The 23,953-nt window shown below is 46.8% G+C and overlaps 1 protein-coding gene and 1 pseudogene across 4 annotated transcripts in view; both read left to right on the forward strand.

The window, feature by feature from the left end:
• Positions 1-3,713: 3,713 nt before the first annotated feature.
• DIXDC1 (DIX domain containing 1) overlaps positions 3,714-23,953 on the forward strand; it is a 60,394-nt gene continuing 40,154 nt past the window's right edge. For 2 of the 4 annotated variants that reach the window (XM_054005536.1, XM_054005538.1), the window contains exon 1: positions 8,712-8,901. In XM_054005536.1, coding sequence (XP_053861511.1) covers positions 8,842-8,901 — 60 coding nt within the window. In that variant the 5' untranslated portion in view covers positions 8,712-8,841. Of the gene's footprint in view, positions 3,792-8,711; positions 8,902-23,953 lie in introns of those variants that run through there. The other 2 variants (XM_054005537.1, XM_054005539.1) reach the window with 2 other exon arrangements.
• LOC128823300 (histone H4-like) lies at positions 20,133-20,441 on the forward strand (annotated as a pseudogene).

Genomic DNA, 23,953 nt, shown 5'->3' on the forward strand with positions numbered 1-23,953 from the left:
TGACCCCCCCAGTGACTTCCTGTGAGCCCGCCCCCCACTCACCCCCGCCCCCACCCGCATTCACCCCCAGTGACCCCCAATAGCCCCCACCCACATTCACCCCCAGTGACCCCCAATAGCCCCCACCCACATTCACCCCCAGTGACCCCCAATAGCCCCCACCCACATTCACCCCCAGTGACCCCGCACCCCAGTTACCCCCCCGCGCCTCCTGATCCCAGCGACTTCCTGTGAGCCCGCCCCCACCCACATTCACCCCCAATAGCCCCCACCCACATCCACCCCCAGTGACCCCCCAGTGACTTCCTGTGAGCCCGCCCCCCACTCACCCCCGCCCCCACCCGCATTCACCCCCAATAGCCCCCACCTACATCCACCCCCAGTGACCCCCCCAGTGACTTCCTGTAAGCCCGCCCCCCACTCACCCCAGCCCCCACCCACATTCACCCCCAGTGACCCCCAATAGCCCCCACCCACATTCACCCCCAGTGACCCCGCACCCCAGTTACCCCCCCGCGCCTCCTGATCCCAGCGACTTCCTGTGAGCCCGCCCCCCACTCACCCCAGCCCCCACCCACATTCACCCCCAATAGCCCCCACTCACATACACCCCCAGTGACCCCCCAATTGCCCCCAGCCCCCACATCCACCCCCAGTGACTCCCCCAATAGCCCCCACTCACATCCACCCCCAGTGACCCCCCCAATAGCCCCCACCCACATCCACCCCCAGTGACTCCCCCAATAGCCCCCAGCCCCCACCCACATTCACCCCCAGTGACCCCCCCCGAATAGCCCCCACCCACATACACCCCCAGTGACTCCCCCAATAGCCCCCACCCACATTCACTCCCAATAGCCCCCACCTACATACACCCCCAGTGACCCCCCCAATAGCCCCCACCCACATACACCCCCAGTGACCCCCCAGCGACTTCCTGTGAGCCCGCCCCCCACTCACCCCAGCCCCCACCCACATTCACCCCCAATAGCCTCCACCTACATCCACCCCCAGTGACTCCCCCAATACCCCCACCCACATACACCCCCAGAGACTCCCCAGTGACTTCCTGTGAACCCGCCCCCACTCACACCAGCCCCCACCCACATACACCCCAGTGACCCCCCAATAGCCCCCAGCCCCCACATACACCCCTAGTGACCCCCCTCACCCCACCAGACCCTTTGACCCCACCAGACCCCTAGTGATCCCCCCAGCCCCACCCCCTGTGACTCCCAACCTTGTATCAGACAGCCAATGACACCCCTCTGTCTGCCTCAAAGGAGGCAACTCATACTGGACACTCCCAATACACCCAAGTAACCTCCCCAGCCCTCCACCATACTCCCAGTGATCTCCCCATCCCCTGCACCTCCTGCTATGCACCCAGTGACCTCCCCACCACACACTAAGTACATACCTAGTGATCCCCCAACCCTTTCACACTGCTCAATACACATCCAGTGACACCCCAACTACCCCCCGTACACCTAGTGTTCTCCCATCTCCCCAATACATACAGAGTGACACTTCCATTTCCTGCCATAAACCCAGTGATCTCCCATCCCCATGCCTCCCATTACACACAGTGACACCCCTATCACACAACCAGGAACACCCCTCTTCTCCCACTACAAATTGTTACACCGCTTTACCACATACACAGACACACACGCCCCCTTGCACACCCAGTGACATACCCATACCACCATCTACAGTGGGATACGCCTATCCTCCCATCACTCAACCAGTGTCACCCCTTACCACACACTCCACACGCACACCCAGTGACAGCTGACCACATATCCAGGAACACCTTCCAGCATGCATACTGCCCGTGACACCGTCCCATCCTCCACCACACATCCATATGACACACCCAGTGATACCCTCATCCCCCACCACACACCCAGTGTCATCCCCATCCCCTCACCACGCACCCAAGGACATTCCCCTGTGCCCCAGGTTGCTGGGGAGATGACACCCCAGGGACAACAATATCTGCAACTCTCAGGGACATTCTCCTCCATACCTCTGAATAATACTTCCCCAGTGACACCCCCTGTACCTCCATTGTGGTCTAATTATGGATGGGGTATTCCCCATCCCTCCTCCTTTCTGCTGTGCAGGCTAAGCCTGAACTTTTGCAGTCACTCCTCATACCTACAACCTACTCCAACCTCCTTTTCTGTCTCAGCTCAGTCTGCCTCAAAGGAAGCAACTCATACTGGACACCGATCCAGACCTGGGCATAACACATCTGCATATAGCATTGTGATGTTATTGCCATCGAATTCGCTGTCATGAATCAGGCCCCGCAGTGGCAAGTGTGTTTGGAATGTTATTCCCCTGGAGGCCTGGGAGAAACCAAAGGGAAGGGAAAGCAGGTTTAAAAAAAGTACCATAGGCATGCCAGCACATAAATACTCTATGGTGGTGTGTGCTAGAGATGGGTGGGGTTGGTGGGTTTCCTTGACCCAAAAGCCCTGGACAATGTGTATTTTGAACTGTGTTTTAAGAAGTAAAGGGGATATCATTAGAATTAATGGACGGAAACTATGGGCTGGTCTGCACTTAAAATTTAGGTTGATATAGCTGTGTCACTCAAGGGTGTGAAAAATCCACACCCCTGGGCGCTGTAGCTATACCAACCTAACCCCCGCGTAGACGCAGCTAGGTCAACAGAAGAATGCGGCCAGCTACTGTCACTTGGGGAGATGGTGTGAGTCACATCTACACTACAGAGTTATCCTGGCATAGCTACAGTGCCATAATTGTGCTGGTATAGTCCCCGTAGTGTATACTTACCCTAAGCAAATGAAAATGTAAGCTGAATATCAGGAAACATTCCTTAACAGGCAGTGGAATAGTTTCCTAATAGAAGTGGTGGAAACCCCATTGCTTGGGTCATTTATAACTAGATCAGACAATGCCCTGGAGAATAGAGTATAAGGAGTGGTCCTACTTTGGCTCCAACAGTCAGACTTCCTACTGCTTGGCATATATAGCTCCCACTGAAGTTGGACGGCATTTCCTGCATGTACATGAAGGCTAATTGATCCTTTGTGAAATCTATATACAGTAGTATGAGCCAGTGTGACCAGTAGTCTCTATGTTACACATGTTTCGGAAGTATTCGATTCACTATATATACTTTACAAATAGTGGACATGGACACTATATATATTTTACAAAAAGCCCAACATGTTCCAAGCTCAAGCAGCCCCCCACCTATGAGGGCAATTTCCTTCACTCTGGTCCCACAAAACCTTGCTGTCAACTCACTGTTTATTTCTGTAAATCACTGACACTAGAAATACTAAATACTGAAGCTGAAGTGTTGAAACCTGTATATTTGGAAGTATTGAGGCATCAGAGTATAATTAAAGGGCTTATAGCAGTCACAATGTATGGGTGCTTTGATTACTCTAATCTAGACAATTCTGGAAGGACCCACCACTTGCAGGATACATATTCATAAATGCTTTGGTTTTGCCTGTGAGGCACACAGTTTGTTAGTTTTCCATTACCTGAGTCCCAAGCCCTTCGCAGGTGTTTGCTGCAGGGGATGGGAGAAGAGGGTTGCTTTCCCCTAAAACATTAGGTAGAATTTTTTTTCCTAAAGAGTTTGCTTTCTATGTGTTTAATACATTTCCTTCTTCACCTCAGGTTTCCAAGGGGAGGATCTTCTGGTCCTTTCCAACGTGTTCTGATCCAGCTTCGTGGAGGCTGACATGGGAACTCCTATGGATGTCGTGCCTAGCAGTGCATCTCGGCATGCTGAGCCTTTGGTAAATTTCCAATACTCTTTATTTTGCCCAGGGATAAAATCTCTCTGTTGGATGCCAGGGCGGCTAATCAATGTAATGATGGGGCACTACAGGGCTGTATATACTATAGTAGGGGCTGTGATGGCCTCAGATACTTTCAGCATCAGATTCACTTGCATTCATTTCCCTCTTTTATGACAGTTCCAAGAATACCTCTGACTTTGTTTTGTTTAATTTTATTAAATATGGAGGGAGTGCGATCTAGCAGTTAGAGCAAGGGCACTAGAAGTCAGGAGGTTTGGGTTCTCTTTCTGTTTCAGCCACTGACTCATTGTGTACAATTCTGGTCACCCATGGTAGAGAAAGATTAATTTAAACTGGAACAGGTGAAGAGAAGGGCTACTACTATGATCAAGGGAATGGAGGGCCTGTCTTACGACAGAAAACTGAAAGAACTTGACTTGTTTGGCTTAGCAAAAATAAGGCTGAGAGGGGATATAATTGCTCTCTATAAATGCATTATGGCGGTAAATACCAGAGGAGGGTGAGGAGCTATTTATGCTAAAGGACAATGTTCTCAAACAAACAAATGGCTATAAATTGGCCATGAACAAGTTCAGGATGGAAATTGGAAGAAGGTTTCTAACCCTCAGAGGGGTGAAGTTCTGAACGGCCTCCCAATAGGATTTGTGTGGGCAAGCAATTAAATTAGTTTTAAGAGAGAGCTGGACAAATCTAAGAGTACGATTGTATGATGGGGTTGCTTATGATGGTAAGGGGTGGGGCTCATTCCTGGTTTATGTCTTATGTTCCTAAAAGCTCATGCTTCAGGGTTTCTGCCAGCCACCTGCAGGGGTCAGGAAAGAATTTTTTTCGTCAGTGTAGTCTGTGTTTTTTTAATTTCCTTTTTCTGAAACATCAAGGATGGCCATTGCTGGAGATGGCATATTGGTTGGGCAGGGAGGGCCAGGGATCTGAGGTGGCACCAAGTATTATCTCACTGATGCACCTTGGTCCTTCCAGTGATACTTCTCTACCTCCCAAGGGTAGACATGAGGCATAATTAATTAATATTTGTTAAGTGCTTTGAAATCTTTGTTTGCAGTATAGTTGTAGTCGTATTGTTCCCAGGATATTAGAGAGACAAGGTGGGTGAGGTAATATCTTTTATTGGACCAATTTGGTGAAAGAGACAAGCTTGTGAGTTACACAGAGCTGAAGAAGAGCTCTGTGCAGTTTGAAAACTTGTTGCTTTCATCATCATCAGTTGGTCCAATAAAGCAGTGTTTCTCAAACTGGGATCGCCGCTTGTGTAGGGAAAGCCCCTGGTGGGCCGGGCCGGTTTGTTTACCTGCCCCGTCCGCAGGTCCGGCCGAACGCAGCTCCCACTGCCCACGGTTCGCCGCTGCAGGCCAATGGGAGCTGCTGGAAGTGGCGGCCAGTACGTCCCTCGGCCCGCGCTACTTCCAGCAGCTCCCATTGGCCCGGAGCAGCAAACTGCGGCCAGTGGGACCCGCGATGGGCCGGACCTGTGGACAGGGCAGGTAAACAAACTGGCCAGGCCCACCAGGGGCTTTCCCTACACAAGTGGCGACCCCAGCTTGAGAAACACTGCAATAAAGGATATTACCTCACCTACCTTGTCACTCTTCGAAATCTTTGGATAGACAAAGATCTATCTATCTAGACAAAGCCCCCCCAGAGCGCTGCTTTACCACATTATATCCGAATTCGTGTTATATCAGGCCGCGTTATATCGGGGTAGAGGTGTATTATGGGTGACACCTCTGGCTTCAGGTTCCCTGGATCATGCCAGGAAAATGCCCAATTAGGCTTCAACATTCCTAGTGTGGGGGTAGGAGAGATGCTTCTCAGGCTTAATAGCTACTTGGTTTAGTAACATGCAATGTTTTGCTGGCTTAACAAAATGCCATTTCCCCAGACTGCACTGGACTCTGCTTTTCCTGCAAGACACAGCCACCCCATGAACATCAAGGCCTCTCCCTCCCATTCAGTGATTCTGCCACAAGGCTTTCCAAAGAAGGTACAGGGACTCTGCTGTTGGTCACTATGTGAAAACAGCTGCTCAATTTATGAGGCTCTCAACTGTGTGTAACATCCAATCTGTTAACCGTGTCAGCCGTCACCATTTGCAGTGAACTAGGTGTGCCTTGTGTGGTGCAGTGTGCTGTGCATGGTGTTCCATGTATGGCGTGATGTGCCCTGTCAGTGTCAATCGATACTCACTCCAGGGTGCCCTGGAGGGTGTACCATGTACAATATACTGTATGTGTTGGGCCAGGCCAGGGCTTACTCCTTATTTCAGGCCCCGATGGTTACATTTTTCCAGGTGTTGGTGCCATATAGAGCCCACACTGAAACCTGGGATTGTTGTTTATACTCCAGATTTTTGTATAGTCACACCTACTTCTGGAGAAAGTGAATCTGCATCCCAGACGAGCTGGAATAGTCTCTTCCATGATCTCATTTATGGCTTCTGTAGCCGAATGGAAGGTTACAAACTGTCTGCAATAACTTAACAGCAGAGTTAACTCCCTAAAGCAGCTGGCAGCATCTCAATTTGTTGCCCAAATGTTTTCCAGTCTCTGGATTCTGGGGTGAAAGTGCTAATAAAGGTGCTTCATCATTACCTAATATTAATAGAGCAAGCCACCCACTAAATTCTCCTTGGGACCAAGAAAAATGGAAAATTCTTCTCAGTGAATTTTGTTTGGCATTATTTGAGCAATTTATTTTACAGTTTAAATACTATGGATGTCCCACGTTGCCAAGCTGTTCAAGCTCATCTCTCTCTGTTTTGTCATTTAAAAAAAAAATCCGGAGTTGTGGGCTGCCTGCTTTCCCTGTGGCTGAAAAATATCTCTTGACTGTACGGATTATGAGCAGATCATATTTAATCTGCTATAAAACTCATAAACCAAATTGTAAAAAAATCAAAGATCACTTGAGACATCTGTCACATTTCTATGCAGATGAGTGCTTTGCACTTGCATGCATTTGATTTTGCTTAACTACATTTCTGTCTCATTTTTTATGTCTTAAACTCAATTGATGCAGAGAGATGACCATAATATCCTCACTTGTTAATGCTCAGATATCTGCTACAAATATGTATTTATTATATAGCACTTTCTGCATTAAAAAGTAGATCATAAATAGGGCCCGGTTTTGAGATTAATAGCTGAGGGTTTGATTATAATGTCTTTTGCAAAAGCTGAGAACATTATTTCTCAGCTGAGGTCACATTTCTGTCCCAGGAGGACCTTTTATCTAGTTCTTGCTTGAAAACCTAAAGGCACAATCTATTTTATTTATTAAAACTTGTGATTGAATCTTAACTGCATTCACTCTGTTGGCCATTTTGTGTTCCAAAAGCAGGACAAGACCAAGGATTCACGAGGGACGGGCTTGAGTGCACATAAGCAATGTTGCCAGCCCTCATGATTTTATTGTGAGTCACACAATAGTTGTCATTTATCTTTAAGCCTCAGCCCCTGCAATATGTGATTACACAAGAATCTCAGCTTTTATTAAATAGTTAAAAATAATGTAAGTTTTGAGCCATTGTGGTTGGAGAAAAGCTTGAAAACGTTGATCACGAGACGGCAAATAAAAAGAACCTAAAATGTATTAATTTTTTTTTAAATCATATGATTGTTAAGCCACTCTCATGATTTTTGGGGCCCAACTCATTTTTGAAAGCTTGGGGTTGGCAATGTTGGGGGATTACTTGTAGCCTGAGTTTCTGAATTTTTGCAGGCAATAATGCATACTCTTTGGTCCCATGATTTTGTTCCACCCAGTTGTATTAGAGAGAACACAATCAAAGCATAATATATCTGTGCATTGATAACCACTCCAAAGCCTTCTGCTTTTTTATATTTGGGCAGGAAACAATTGTGTGTTTTAAATATATTGTCTTGCTCAGAAATGCATGGCCAAAACCGCATGATGAAATCCAAAGGAGCAGCTTGAGTGTCACTGGGCAGTTCTGGGATTGCTGCAGATCTTTGCAGAAAGAGTCTGGATCTGCTAATCTTCTGGCCACACTGTAAGACTCCTCATTTTTTTCCTGGGCATTTGACAAGGGGGTGGGCTGAAGTTTGATAAGTTGTTCACTAATCACCCACCAACCCTGCAATGCCTGTCAAGCATGGGGTAAAAGTAGAAAGGCCAAACTTCGCTGCAGCAACCCATTGTTTGATGGACCTAGCTAGAGATACATCTAGGTGGCACTCAGTCAGGAGGCTACATCCTTTTGGGGATGTGCCTCTTGACAATGGTCATGGGTTGAAGTCTGATGGATCGGCTAGAGTTACGCTGTAATTTTTCTCTGCAGAACTTCTTTGTGTTAAATTGTTTTTTGGAAGTTGCTTCCCTTTTACCTCTTTACTTTATCCCACAGCCCACAGAGCCCTGCGTAGGGGCTGTATAAGTATAACTAATTATCTAAGGGCCTGGTTACAGCTTCCTGTCGCTGTACTGGAGCTGGGTTTGCTGAGCCCTCTGCTTTTTCTCCATGGCTTCACAGCAACAATGAAAGTTACAGCTAGCCGCGGTTCCAGCCTTTCCTCTAACTTTTCTTTCTGAAGTAAGCCAGGAATCTGCTATCTGCTAACCTCTACCCTGCACACACTCCCCACCCCCACACAGCACAGGGCGTGCTGTGTTTGGTAGGTTTGAAAGTCTCTTGTACCAACAGGCGCTGTGTGAGACGCAGGGCCCAGGGCCGCTGGCTGGAAATAGGTTTCAGATGTTCACCCCCTGGTTCCTGGGCCTGCATCCTGTGAGCTGAGTCGTTTCTATAGGAACCGTGTGACATCTCGCCTGCTACTCCCTCAGTGGCTCCCTCACGAGCATGCTCAGTACGAGTCTTGACTTTGGCTCAAGTATCCTGTTTGCAGTAACGGGCTGCACATATGAGACTATGAATAAGGTCCCCGATGAGCTCCAACTCTTTGTCTTTGAAAGGAGGAGGAGGAGGAGAAGAAGATCGCGCCCTGAGCTGGAGGATCTGCTCTGTGTGCTCTGAGAACGTGGCTCGTGAAGAATGCTTGCCTGTTTGGCCAGGGGGAATTTACTGGATATTCTGCAAGAGGGCTTCTCAGAGGTAAATGCATGTCCCAGGTCTCATACAGACCCTTACAGGGCAATGCAGCTTTCTGTTACATAGCATCTCTCATAAAGCTGTGTCCCTCCCAGTGCTTCGCAGAACTAATAAGAAACTGGGAGAGAGAAATTATCCTGGAAAGGGAGAAAGAGATGCTTGGTGACAGAAGGGCATACTGGGCAGTCCAGCTGGCATTCTGCAGATTTGCAGTAGTTTAGAAGAGTTTGTGGGTCCTTAACTGCTGGTAGTTTCTGTGCAAAATGCTGCAAAAGCATTTACTCTGGGATCAAAACGTAATATAAAGTGCAGCGAGGTCAGGAGGGAACAGTTACCCTTTAGAATTGGCTGCTCCTCATGTGCTCTGTAGGTCTCTGTATTTGAATTGCTTTTGGAAAGGCTGTAAGTCTGTTTTAAGGGCATGCAGAGTTATTGAGAGTGGGTGGCATGTTGTGGTTTGTGTGGTTCGTTTTTCATCCTGATTTGTAGGTTAAATAGCCAGGGATTGAAACTCAGCTTGGACGGGAGGAAACTATAATTTTTAAAGTGCGTCTAAGTTCCTTGTTTTGATCGCAGGGAGCCAGATGAGTTTTGAATCACTGAGTGAGACCTGCCAAGAAGTCACTGAGATACAACTCCTGAGACTACATTGGGAAGTGAATAGTTTTATACCTCCCCTCTTTAGGATGCACAGAAAGTTAGTTTAAATGAACTTTGTCTAGTTGCCATTTGCCTCTGTGTGGCCCCAGTAAAAAATGCCAGGACAGTCCCTGCTGGGCTGGTTCTGTGGGCAAAGTGTGCTGCACCCTATACACCACAATAAGGAGGCGTTTCCTGTCTGTAAGATGAGAAGGAAGGAGAATAGGGAATTAAGGATTTCCTGTTGTTTCCTTCCTCACATGGAAGTGATGGAATCTTGTCACATTTTATTCCTTCCTAGATAGTATGGCTTGTTTTGTTTGTATTTAGTGCTTCTTCATCCATTCCAAGCCCCATCATCACATGACTTTTCTTTGTCACCATCCTCAGCCACAAACACAGGTCCCTTCTGGGCTTGGTAGGCCCAGACAGAAAACGGGGGGACAAGAAGGATCTGAGCCTTCAGCTTCATGGCAGGCCACATTTATCTGTTTTAATATTCTACTGATTTGAAAATCCCTCCTGCTTAACGGTATAAATATCCTTCCCCCTCCTCAATACAGCATCCCTGTACCAGGCCCTCCTGCCTGACCTGTACCAAAAACCCCATCCCTATATCAAACACATGAAGTTTTAGTATAATCCACTGGTCAGTGTGTGTTATCTCTTCTGCACTCATTACAAAGGATGTCAGTCTGTTATAGTTCTGAGCTAGAGAGCCGGGTTCTTTAGCTTAAGTTGTAGAGACTCCTGTTTTCAGCCCTCTTCAGTTCCTGGTGTCAGCCAAAATGGTGGCCATGAAACAAGCGTTCTCCATGTGGGAGCAGAAATCAGTCTCTTTGCAATGTCTGCTCCCACCCATACTGTCTGGTATCATCCAAGGGCTGTCCTCATAATCACGGGGAAAAAAACAAAAGCCCTTTCCTCTCCCAGTTTAATAGTAGCAACTCCAATATTCCCACTTCGGTCTAGCCGTGGGGCAGAGAAACAAGACTGGGATTCCCCCTTAAATCTCCTGCCTGGCAGCTGAGTGCACGAGGCTAGCCCATGCACTGCAAGTTAAAACTAAAGGCAAGTTAGTAAAGTGGGACAGTATCATTATTCCCATCTTACAGCATGTCATCTGTATAGCTGGGAATGGAACAAAAAGTCCCTATTCCTTATCCTCTGTTCTGACCCACTAGACACACTCCCTCCACAATACTTCCTTATGCCTTAAAAGGGTTATTTATAGACCTCCCACAGCTTTGAAACAGTGTCCCCCAATGTCTGTGCAGCCCTTATGCGTACGCAGAAGTCATAGTGATGGATGCCAACCCAGCATGCTGATGTCAGGAGCGCTGAGAGTGAGAAACTTCTCAGCATTGGGGTAGAGTATAAAACCAGGTCCACGCTAAAAAGTCTTAGACCCGATTTCACACAATGGGCCAATTGTGGTACTGAAGGAGCCACCATACCAACTTAACTGCTGTTATGCCCCTTGTAGCGCATCTCTCCCGTGAACCGGTGGCTGTAACTGGAATTATGTACCTTGCAGAATGTGGGCTCCATTTCCAGACCTGTGCATGGAAGATGAACACGCACATACAATACGCACAAACACACAACTCATTAGTGTGCATACAGATGCACGCACAGGGCTCAGATGCACCCACTGTATAGGCAGTCCTCCAGAGCAGGTGTGGTTCTGGCTTAAGCAGGAGTCAATTTGCACATGGGAATTTGCATGTAGCCTGTAAACTGAGTTGAGTAGGTGCCTTTGTTTCCTTCCCTCCCTCTCTGTCCTGCTGGCTAAGGACTAGGCTCATTAACCCAGGAGAAGGGATTGAAATGTCCCATTATTGCCCTTTCTGCAGCTGGTGCCTGTTCTGCTTCAGAGATCACCTGTCAGAAGGTGCTGTCTCAGTGACTAACATAATCCCTGATGGCTGAGGGGCCCTTCAGACTGCGATTCAGGACTGTTTTCCTTCCCTTTTAAAGTCCCTAGGCCAAGAGAGACTGCAAGTATGTCATCTGGATACATCTAAAGCAGAGTGAGTTTTGTTTAATGTTAAAATGCAGAAAGCTCTCCCATGGGCATCATACAACTCCTGTTCCTTTTTCATTAATGGAATATTCTGCTGTGAAGGTGCTTCCCTGCTGTTTGTAAAGGCAGCTTTTGCTGCTTTGAGGTCGTTAAATAATTCAGACCCGCAGCTGGACGGCAGCATGGGAATGCATGGTGGCTGTAAGTGGCAGGTTATAACAGAGTACCCTAGAGGACAGGCTCTACTTTGTGATGATGCAATCTATGTGGTCTCAACTCAACACCTCTCTCACTGAAGAAATGCAGCTTATTTAGGACATGAGCACAGACTTCTGTCAGTTGTTTCAGACTGGTGGGGAATTCAGAGCTTCAGTAAACATGTCAGAAAAGGCCCTGACAGCTCCAAGCAGTTAATGCGCCTGAACTTCAACAATTATTCTCCCGTCCATACTTTCCTTTGGAAGTAGGAGGATCATTTCCTTTGACAGACTCAGTAGATGGCTGTTTATGAGCAATGTGTCGTCTAAAGTGGCTGTTTGCTCCTTCCAGGCTTATGTTTGAAGAACATGCATGGTCTTTGCATAGGGCTGGCTCCTCCTTGGAGGATGAAACATTGAGGACTCTTCCAGGACCCCTGTGTGAATCTTGTCTGAATCAGCGTGCCGCTGCCTGACAGCAGCAAAGAGCCTCAGAATTGCCACTTAGTTGTGGGAAATAATAATAGTCCCTGCGCTGCTGGGTTTTAGCTGAGTGATTGCTGTGATGGGAACCGCCTGACTTTTATGCATGCACAGTCTGTCTTATGCGTTAACAGGGTTTGTTATATCTATTTTTATACGTAGGTTCTTAAATAGGACCCATCTCTGTGAGATCCAAGTACCAGTGAAAGAGCCTATTTTTTTTTTAAGTTAGAGTAATTTTCTGGCGTTGAAGAGTCTCTCTCCAATGCGGTTCTCTCAGCTCTTCTGTTCCTCTTGGTCCATGACAGATCTCTCTCTCTCAACTGTTGAGATCTTAGCAGAAAAAAATCTGCCCTAGGTATCCCTTTGTAATGAATACTGTTTTTGGCTAATAGGATTCACCATGGAGAGCTGTTTTTTACTTTTTCCTGTCTCCCTGTCTGTAGTAGGTCAGATCATTAGGGTCACTCCTATCCCTGTACTTGCTATGGGACCATGACTCTTGAGATGCAGTGGCTCAACTGAGGCTGGATTCCAATGACTAGGCTATATATGACTCCTTAGAGGCTTTGATATTTTCCACATAATGGGCTCGATTCTGGCCTCACACCAGTTTTACTCTAGTGTAACTCCATTGAATTTGGAATTCCTGTTTTACACTGTTGTAAATAAGTGGAGAATCAGGTTCAAGATGCTTAAGGCTTGTTCAGATCAAGAAAGGCAGGGAGATGAAAGAACTGCTAATGCCGCATCGCCCTGCCAGGTTGCCCATCTGGTCTGTGAGATGCCAGGCAGCAGCTGCTTGGTAATTCTGCTGTACCACAAGTACCAAGCATCAGAAAACACAGCTGGGGTTTACCAGACATTGATTTACACTGAGAGATTCTTTTATTCCTACCAAGGTACTGTGATCCCTCAGTGCTTGGCCAAGTAGGGTTTCTTATCACTTTGACAGAAGAAGCCCCTGTGCCTGGCCAGCAGCAGGGCTATTAACAGAGGAAAGATGCCTTGTGGTTAAGGTACAGGATTAGGATTCAAGCAGCTAGGGTTCTATTCCCAGCTCTGACAGACTCACTCAATGACCTTGGGCTAGATTATGCATTGATTCCTTGGCAGCAGCTTTGCCATCCTTTGGCAGGATATATTAATAATAATATTAACAGTTAAGTAGTTATTGATATTTCCATAGACCTTAAAGTGCTTTACGGAGAAAGGTAAAAATTGTTATCTCCAATTTACAAATGGGGAAACTGAGGCAGAAAGAGAAGTCACTTGCCCAAGTTTACAGTGAGCCACTGGCTAGGAAAACAATCTAGGTCTCCTGACTCCCAGTCCAGTGTCCTGTTTACTAGATCATGCTGCCTCCCTGGCTACTTCCTCTCCTTGGAGGGTAGATGTTTTTGTCTTGACATAGCATCATCAACAGCACTCTTCAGTCACATTGTGCCCAGCCTTTTCCCAAGGACACAAGGTTCCTGACTCCCTTTCTCCTACATCGTATGCAGAGCTGGCCGTTGTCTAACTCTGAATATAAAGGGCCAATGTTCCTTTTCTTCCTTGAAGTGTTGGATAATGTTTCATCCCGATTTGATCTGACAGACTTTAAACTAAGTCTTTGATTTGTTTGAATTGGTGCAGTGGGACCACTTGAGATTCTGGGTGAAAGAAGCGTCTACTCCAAGATACTGGCAGCAACCATTCGATGATCTCTGACTGTTAAGGGCAAAGCCTGTTACATGTGGGCTTGAATGGAAACATTATGTTTATTTAAAGAAAAAAGGCTTTGAAAAAACAGCCTGGAGAGGAGGCGGTGGCACTAAAACACTCTCTGCAAGGTGCCAGAAACTATTCTTGAGGCAACAGCTTGGGGAGGGAATGACGTGTTGTGTGGGGAGTTCAGCAGTCAATTTAAAATGGAAAAACTCTGGCATCTTGCCTTTTAGTGACTTTCCTTCTTGTTGAACTTCAGAGGTAATTATATCCTGCAGAAGTGCTGAGATGTGTTTAACCAGATGGATGCCCACTGTAGATTTCAGGCATAGCATCAATGCCCAGAGCTGCCTGTCTAGGATGTAGTCAGCACTTGCAGGGCCTTTAGAAACAGTCTGAGGGGTTAAAGGTATGTGCATAGGAAAATAGCATAATCACAGGTTCTGCCCATCATGTTATGGAAGTGACATGCAAAGTTCCCAGTTGAGGAAAGCAGGATCAGGTGCCACGTACAAAAACACCCCACTGCAGGCAGGAACAGAGTGAGAATTCTAGAATCACAGCTACCATATGTGTTGGTACGGTCTTTTAGCAACCATTTGGGCAGAGCCAAAGGAAGATAGAGGTTGCTTACATTGAGGGAAACAAAGGAATTCACAGGGACATTTCTCCCACGTGTGTCCTGCAAAAGTTTAAATACCCTGTTAGTCTATAGCGATAACAATGATTGATACTCAGATGTCTATTACAGATCATTCTTCTCTGCGGTCTCCTCACTTAGGCATGGTTTCATCGGAGGAGATTTAAGGGGAGTTGTTATTACAGTGCAGCAAACTGAAATGAAGTTGTGGTCAGTAGAGTGTGAGTGGTGGTGCTGGCTTCTGTGTCATGTGTGATTTAAAAAAACTGTAGTAAAAGTGGTCAAGGAGTTAAATGGGTTACAGTGAGTATTATGGATGGGAGCCATGCTCCACCCCTCCCTTACTTCCTAGTTACTTGGTGCCTGTTTCCCCCCACTCTGTTATGTAGTTGAATAAAGCAGCTTGTTCCCAGCTGGCAGTACTGTAAGTAGTTTGTTTCTTGTGCACATAGCAGTCCCTTTACAAATAATAAATAGAAATATAAGTTTTTATTTATCTAATGCACCTTTTCCAAATGGATCCCAAAGTGCATCACTGATTGTACAAAATATCTATATACATATGCACATGCAAGAATCACTTCACCCAGCACTGAAATGTAATCATCTCTAGGGTGGAACAGGACAGCTATTTAGAACATGACTGTTGAAGAGTTTAGGATAGGAAGTGAAGAATTAAAACTGTGGGGGAGATAAAGGGAGGCAGAATATGAATACTTGAGGTAGAAATTGTTCAGGACGCTGGCATTAAAACCCAATTCTTGCAAAAAATGGGTTGTAATAAATGATGACAAATGTTCAAGATCTCAGTTTTATATCTCAGGGGAAAGATGGCACATCCAGCAGCACATCTAGTGACCGTTTTAAGTATTAGCTCCCAGTCTCCTAAAGAATCAGAACTGAGGTAGGTAGCTGGGGCTTTGGGCAAGGCCAATTTCATTTGATGCACAGTGGTGCCAAAGTGGTTAAATTATGAATTTGACAGCCCCCTCTCCTGGCTGTGAGCCGCTTCATCTCTGCTTGGAAACAGACTAAAATATAAGGGAAATGTTCCAGCTATTTTTAAATGTACAGAACCTGTTGCTAAGCAGTAGCGCTGTGTACTCTTAGCTCAAGGTGTCGTTATCCCTATAGCAGCAACAGCCCGGAGTGCAGGAAACACGTTGAGGAGAGGGGTTGAAATAGATTTGTTCTCAGATTTATTGGCCTCATCACACTGCTCCTGATTCCCTCTTTCTCATCTCCTGGCCTAAATGTACAGAGAGTGTGTGTGTGTGTGTGTGTGTGTGTGTGTGTGTGTGTGTGTGTGTGTGTGTGTGTGTGTGTGTGTGTGTGTGTGTGTGTAAAAGTAAAAGTAAAAGTAAAAGTAAAAGTAAAAGTAAAAGTAAAAGTAAAATAGGTTGTGGTGCGGCCTGCCTAGCTGTTGTGTACGTTACAGCAGCCTCAGGACTCTTAACTTACTCTAAGTGCCCACAGCCCCAGAGGGTGCGGCATTTCAGTCACCCTGCACCTCCTTTCTCTGGCAGGCCCTGCCCGAGGCTTGTGAGGGGAAGGTTGGCGTAGAGCTATTCTACCAGCTCTGTGCCAAGTGGGGCCCCATACACATATTGGGGGGGAGGGGTCGGTTCCAAGGCTGTCCTTTATGCTTCTAGAATGGTGTAAAGGGGCAATGCAGCTGAGCCAAGAATTGGGCCCACAATGTTTGGGGTTTCGCACTGTACTCAGGTCCAGATTAAAGAATTTTGGCACCCTGTGCCCTATGGAAATTGGGGGCTTCCCCTCCTTCTTAAAGCACCCCTTCCTTACCTATCCCATCCCAGAATGCCACTCTTTCACCACCCCATACACAGATCCTCAAATGCCTTGTCCCTCCCACCCCACACACAGACCCCTGAATGGCCCCCATCCCAGATATACCCCAACAACCCCCTTCAAGCCCTCACTTATCCTGATATTCTAGTAGCCCTGACATACATCCCACTCACTGCAGCCCCACTGTCCACAGCCCTCAGCATCCTGGACCCTAAACCCAACAACCCCCATTCATCCACAGCCCCCCTACTCTCCACCCTCACCCACATAGCCCACCAGCAATTCACTTCCAGCTCCTTACCCACTGCCCCTGGGATCCTCCTGGGCACGCACCAGCATCCCCCTGGCTCAGCGCTCTGCTTCTGTCCTGGTTTAGGGTGGCTCCTCCTGATCCCGGCCACCCCGCTCTGCTCATTTCCCCTGCCCGACCTGTACTCAGATAGCCCCATCAAGATGGAAGGGCAGCTGGGCCAAATTTGTGTGAGTAGCTGCGCCACTCAGTTTTGTTTTTGTTTCTGGGTGATCAGGGGGCCCCCTGAGATAGGGGCCCTGTGCATGTGCACTGAGTGCTCAATGATTAATCTGGACCTGACTTTACCATGATAAAAATAGGGTCCGTCCTTCCCAATTCCTCTTCTTTGGCTCTAGAAATGGTATGTCTGAAAATAACATATTTGAAAATTTGCCAACAGTCTCAGACTCGCTGGCTCCCCGGGCTGCACCCAGCCCTGCTAAGGCCTGAGTCTGCATGGACAGAAGAGAGAGTGTGGGGTTTGGAGCATAACTAATAAGTCAGTGTGGACATAAAAAGCTCTTGAGTGACAGAAGGTGTTAAAATTACATTTCAGGCATGATTTTCTGATCAAAACATGAGAGACTCCAAATGGTTAATTCTCAGAGCTCTGGAGGCTGAATGAAGAGGATTATTAGCCAGTGCCTTTGGGTATTATATGCTGCCACTCGGGGGTTGGACCTGGAATGAGCAACAACTCCGTTGTTATCACATTGGCCCTGCTCCTTCTATTGGCTGGAGTCTGATTTTCTTGCGGGAAATATGGGGATACCCCCCTTTATAACCCAAGATGACCATTATTAAGAGGGATCTTGGTTGTGGCTGAAAGAAAGTGGGAAATCTCTGAGAGAAATTGTCATAGACAAATGCTATGTTGGGTGGGTGGGAGTTCTGGAAATTCTTGCCCTTGTTTTCTTTTGGCTAATGTGTGAAGTGCACTTTTACCCCATCACCTCGTCCTTCACATACCTCTTGGAGCTTGAGTTGGCATTTGAAGCTCTGCCAACAAGCTGCTCCCTCATAGACCAAACAATCTTCACAGGCCAGTAACTTAGTCCCCTCCCTGGAGCAAATGGCAGCCTAGCTGGGATTCCGATGGTGGCTGTCATTCCCACCCAGCCATTACTGCCAGGACTTGAGCAAGTGATTTCAGAAGTAAAGATTCCAGCTCCTCTGTACTTGGAGCCAGACATACTGTTCTGCCAAACCAGGAGTTTTAAATGGAGGGTTAGAGATGTTACTGTGTGAGATCTGTATTTAGAAAGGTGAGTTTAGACGGCTGGGTTTAGAACTCTGCTTAGTCAATTACACACATCCTGACCACACAGAGCTGACTGGAATATCCCTTCAACAATTTGAGAGACCTGGTCAATGGCTTTCTACAGCTTTGGGCACATCCAGTCTAAAGTCTTTGGGCTGAATTCTGCTGTTGGTCATGGCCCCACACCCCCAATAATTTCAGAGGGGCTTCCTGGTATAAAGGAGGGCAGAAATGGACCCAGTGCTTCTTTTTTTTTTTTTTTAAAAATCCAGCTAATTAAAATGGGGACCATTGTTTGAGATTAATTTACTGATCTGAAGCAACAATTTAGCTGAAGACCATAAAAAGACCATAAAAACTAGAAGGCAGGCATGAAAATCCTGTTGAGTATGCCCAGTGTTCGGTCAACATTCAGGCTTTATTCCTTCCTCCACATGTATTGTTTTCTCTCGTCAAGTCATTCCTGAAAGTAGAGTTCTGTAAGTTCCTAGGCATAGTCATTCTATAGTACCCCTATTGGGAAGCTGTTATCATCACACTCTGGAAATAGTGTGGTATATGGGGTTGGCTAGGTCGCTTCTCCCAGTGGTTTGAACCTTTTGGGTCTTCAAAACTGGGCTAGAAATCACATGGAGAACAGGTTTTCCAATCCTGGCTAGAATTCCAGCAGAACCCCTGGATGATATTTCTCTCCATATCTCAGCAAGTCAGTGAAAAGCACTTCTCCAAACATTCCAGAATTTTAAAAATGCCCACATTCAATTCCAAATATGGGTGAAGGTTCAGGTAGTTATTTTTTATTCTGACCTGATTCACCACCTCCCTAGATGCTATGTCAAGAATTTTGATGCAGCTTTGTCTTTTACAGCTCATGCACTATCTCTGCCGCCTTGTCTATGCAAAATTGCACTGCTGCCTCCTTTCCAGACAGTGCAGCCATGACTGAGGAATTCTGTGTGCTTGGGACAGGCCTTATACTGAATAAGAAAGAATTTACACTGGCCCAAACGTTGTTTTGAAAGAAATTGAATGTCAGGCTTTGAAGTGAACGTTTTATGAATGAGCGGCCTTGGCTGTAACATAACCCGACATAGACATTCTGGACTCACTCAGGCCCACAGTCCTGGGTTTCATTACATGGAGGCCAGATCCAGGCTGCTCCCGTGTATTTGGCAGCCTGAATCAGACCTAGGCATCTCTTTCCAGGATGAATCATTTTATGCTGGTCTGGAGGGTAACATCGTTCTATTTGTTTGTGGGGTTTTATTCTCTGCTTCTACAAAGACCTAGTCAAAACAAAACCAACAGAAACCCAAAGTGGAAGAACATGGGAGATTACAGAGATCATCTAATTAAGATAATGTCAGAGAGTTTAGAAACCATGCAAGGCCTTAAACACATTACGTCCTGATGCAATTAGGCCGGTCCTTGAGCTTCATTGCTGCAGACACTTGGCTCAGTGCTCTGAACATCCAGGACACTGAATGCCTTTAATACTGAAACCAGCCCCACAGCATGAGGGCAGCGGGCACAGAAAGCTTCCTACTGAGCTCACTAGACTTGTTCTGTGAGCAGTGTTCATAAGATGTAAAGGAAAAGCAGAGGAAAGACTGCGAGACCTGTTATCATCCTAGATTGAACTCTCAAGCCCAGCCATGGGGAGAGATTCAGACTCTTGAGACCTTTTCTGTCACCAAATAAATTTGGAAATAAGGGAGACGCGCCTCTTCCCAGAAGCAGATGGTAGTGAGAGTCTATGGGGAAGAGGTAGCAAGAAGTTCAGAACCCAAGAAAAGTCAGGGATCTGGTTTATCAACTATCCTGCCTACTGAAAGCAGAAGAGGCTGGGTGAACTTCAAAACAAGCAGCCCCCAAACCGCTGAGAAAGTTTTGAAAGTTTCAAGGCAGTTATCCCCACACTGTCCCATGCAAGTGGGACTCTAAAAAGGGGTAAAATAAAGGGCAGACTAGTACACGAAGGCACAATAACCTGCCTTTAAAACATGATGTTTTGTTTACTGCCAGGCAGTCATGGCTGACTCCCCACTGATCCTGTGCTAGAAAGGGGAGGGAATCGAGCCCTAAGTGGCAGATGGTATGTTACACTGGGCTGATGAGAATGCCTAGAGTTTATTCTGGTTTTCTAAGCAGGGTGTTTCGAAGGTCGTGGCATCATGTCTGGTTGCGGCAAAGGTGGTAAGGGTTTGGGAAAGGGGGTGCTAAGCGCCATTGCAAGATGCTCCGTGATAACATTCCAGGTATCACGCAGCCGGCTATTCGTCGTTTGGCGCGCCGTGGTGGTGTAAAGCGTATTTCCGGATTGATTTATGAAGAAACCCGAGGAGTGCTGAAGTGTTTTTAGAGAAGTCATCCGTGATGCTGTCACTTACACTGAACATGCCAAGTGAAAGACACTGACTGCCAGGGACGTAGTCTATGCTCTGAAGCGCCAGGGTCACACGCTCGACGGATTCGGGGGCTAAGTTTCCATCCCGCTTTAAAGTTGAAACATCCTCAAAAACGCAGCTAAGGCTCATGTGAGATGTCACACTAGAAGAGCTAGTTATTTCTCTTCTCTCTCATCTGGGGAAAGGGGCAAATCAGCCAGTTAAGTGCCAGGTACAATCCTAATTCACTACAAGCCCTATATAATTTATGTACTTCGTTTTGAGACTGAGATGGGAGAAGCAGGAGGGGAATATTAATGCTGCTAATGCTGTTATGTTTTCCTTCTTTCCACCTGCAGGCTGATGATGCATGGTGACATTGGGAAGAGATGGTTGGTGGGTGGACTGCAGGCCGAGAGCTCCTGGCTTCTCTTGCCCTCACTGTCTCTCTGGTCCTTGTGTAGAGGGAAAGCTCTGAGCTGCTGCTCTAGCACCGATCTCCATATTATCTGCAGTCTTTTAGTATAGAATTACATATTAACTTTTACTATAATAACTCCAATAGTACTTTCCCCTTCTATGACACCCTCCTTTCCAGGATGTCGACACATGTTAGCATGGTGGGGATTAATATCCCTCTTTTACAGACAGGGAAAACAAAATGGACAGAGAGTAAGTGACATGCACAAAGTCACACATCATTTCTGTGACAAGGAATAGAACCCAGGAGTCTTGACTCCACAAGCTGACGCACTCATATGTATCTAAACTGTGTTATGTAAATATTAACACATGATGGGGCATGTGGTTTTTGAGAGAGCCACTTGCCTTTGGCATGTAATGAGGCATAAGTTTGAAGTCCAGAAAGGAAGTGAACAACACATCTGTTGCGAGTTCTCCCTCACATGCCTTAGCTATTCCCATCAATCTCTTGTAGCTTATCTACTCTTTACCTTCCTTTCCTTATTTGTCATTGGTGACAAACAGTATCATCTGGATATCATCTTTGACTTCTTGCGCTCTCTTCCCCTGCACATCTAGCCCATATCCAAATCTTGCTGCTTCTTCCTTGATAATATGTCCATGATCCAGCTCTTTCTCTTTATCTAGACAGCTGAAACGCTTGTCCAAGTCCTTTTCATCTCCCACCTTGATTACTGCAACCTTCTGTATCCTGCTTCCTTAGCACTCACACTGTCCTCCATCCCCACAGTCCACTGAGAGTGAAGATATAAAAATCATTTTCCTTGCTTGTCTTTCTGATCTTGTCACTCCTCTCTTTGAATCCTTCTCGGAGCTCCTCCTGCTTCACTGCATCAAGTTCATGTTTCTGGTCCTTACTTTCAAGATCCTTCCCAGCTCTACGCATTCCTGCTTGTTTGCCCGTGAGTTCTACCGTGTCAACCCTGCCATCTCCGCTCTGCCAGCAGTGCCAGCCTCATCCACCTCTTTATCAGCTTCTCATAAAACAGTCTCTGCACCTTCATCCACACTGCTACTTACCCTCCCTGAACCAGTCTGTAAGGCTGCTCTACTGTCAGCTGTCTCCTCAAGACATACTTCTGCTGTGACTCTCCCAAAATATATCAGCCAGTTAATGACAGCTTGAGGGGCAGATGGGGATAGTTGACTCTTACTTCATCTATTTATAATGAAAAAAGCAAATTTGTATACAATTATATATATTCTATTGCATTCCTCTCCCTTCACCCTTTGTATGTCACTTGTCTCCTTAAATTATAAATTATATTGTCTTCCTGTGTGTTTGTACAGTGCCTAGCACAATGGGGCCCCAATCTTGACTGCACTCTCCAGACTCTACTGCAACATAAGTATTAGACAATACTAATTAACCTTAAGTGCCTCCAGTGCCTGAGAAGAGGCGCTCACCCTAAAGGGGTGTTTTTTGCACTGAAAAATTGTTATAGCTCCCTGTTACTGGAAGCAAAATAGTTCCTGGGGTGAATAGTGCTGAGCTCTGCAAAATCTGTCCCATCATCAGTTGGGTGTGAGCCACCTCCTCAGTCTTGGGTACTTTGTAATTAAAATAGCAAACATGCACACCTAGAAATATTGGACAGTTATGATCCTGCCCCTATCAGTGCTGTGCTCAGTGGAGAACTTGGAGAGTTCCCAGCTGTGATTCACCCGCAGAAGGAGCTACATGTGTCCACAACAGCAGATGGCCCCAGGGTCCGTTCCTTCAAACTCTGGCCCTGTCCTGAAAGATCCATAGTGATCTGAATGTAAGAGAAAAACGCTGCCTGGGAGCTTCAGCAATCTTGGCCCCAGGCAGCTCCAGGTAAGACAGTTACTTTCCCATTCACAGAGCTCAGGTAAAGCAGGCCCTCTTTTGGAACACAAAGCCGTGTTAATTTAAATAGGATTAATCTTAACCCCTTTGCAATCCTAATAATCTGTGCTCTGTATAGTAAATCTTTGGGCTGAGGGTGATATGTTATTCCTAAAAAAAAAAAATCCTCACTTCTGAGAGAAATTCAGATTGAGGTGTGGGACCAGAACCTATTCCTGCCCCCACAGAGCCCAGGATACGGCTGGACCAAAACTCAGCCTGTTAGTGACAGAGGTTGGGCAAGCTATTGAGCAGTCGCTGGTTCAAGGGTGAGTGCTTCGGGAAAAGGAGGAGGCTGGGGTGACTAGATCAATAGCTGTTACCTCTCAGAACAGCCTGGGATGCAGCCATGAGCCAGACCTGATTATAAGACAGCAAGGGGAAGCTCCAGGGATTTGTTAAATCCTGTGCTGTTTGGAAGCATCTGTAGTTGGCAGGAGCCAGCAGGGTAATGGTGTCACAGGAGCCAGGGTAATAGACACTGTGGGAGCTTCCTTTTCCACTCAAAGAGCAAAGGTTCAACATTAGAATAGGTTAGGGTCTGAGCAGCTGTCAGGGCTATGGGCCTGAGCAGGCAGGGCAGCATATGGGCTTCCCCAGTCCAGGCCTGGGGCCCCTCTTTCTGCCTCCCCTACCAGACCTGGAGCTTCTTTCCGTGTCCCTGGCCTGGGCTCCTCTCTCTGTCTGTTCTGCTCCCATGCTTAGGATACCTTGTTATTATTTACTAGTATTGAAGTAGCACATACAGGGCCCCGGTCAGGATCAGGCCCTCATTGTGATAGGTGCTGCACAAATACAGAGTCAAAGATGATCCCTGTCCCAGAATTCTTACTGTTTAATAAAGACAAGACACCACAAGTGGATGTAACAAACCATCACAAGGTATGGGGAAGGGGGGGATGAGGGAAAAGGGAATGACTGCTCTGTTCTTTCCATCTTCTCTCTCTCTCCCACCAGGCATGGGTGTCTTTTGCTGCATCAATCACTCCTCTTTCAGGCTCATCAATTCTTCTCACTCAGATTTGTGGTCTGTCAGGAGACACAACACAGAAGGTGAAGTCTAGGAGGAGTGGGGTGGAAAGATGGTTTAATACCACCTTGTGCCGCCTGGATTCTGAGCTGCTCTGGGGGCCAGTGAGGCCCCATTGTAAATCCGAGCAGCCCCAGAGGCAGCACAGAATGCTTTGACCACTCCCCATCCCATGCCCAACATGGCCCCATACTGGGACTGCAGGAGGACACTGTGGAGTAAAAT

Source organism: Malaclemys terrapin, chromosome 15, assembly GCF_027887155.1.
Source record: "Malaclemys terrapin pileata isolate rMalTer1 chromosome 15, rMalTer1.hap1, whole genome shotgun sequence".
Classification (NCBI taxonomy): domain Eukaryota; kingdom Metazoa; phylum Chordata; order Testudines; family Emydidae; genus Malaclemys; species Malaclemys terrapin.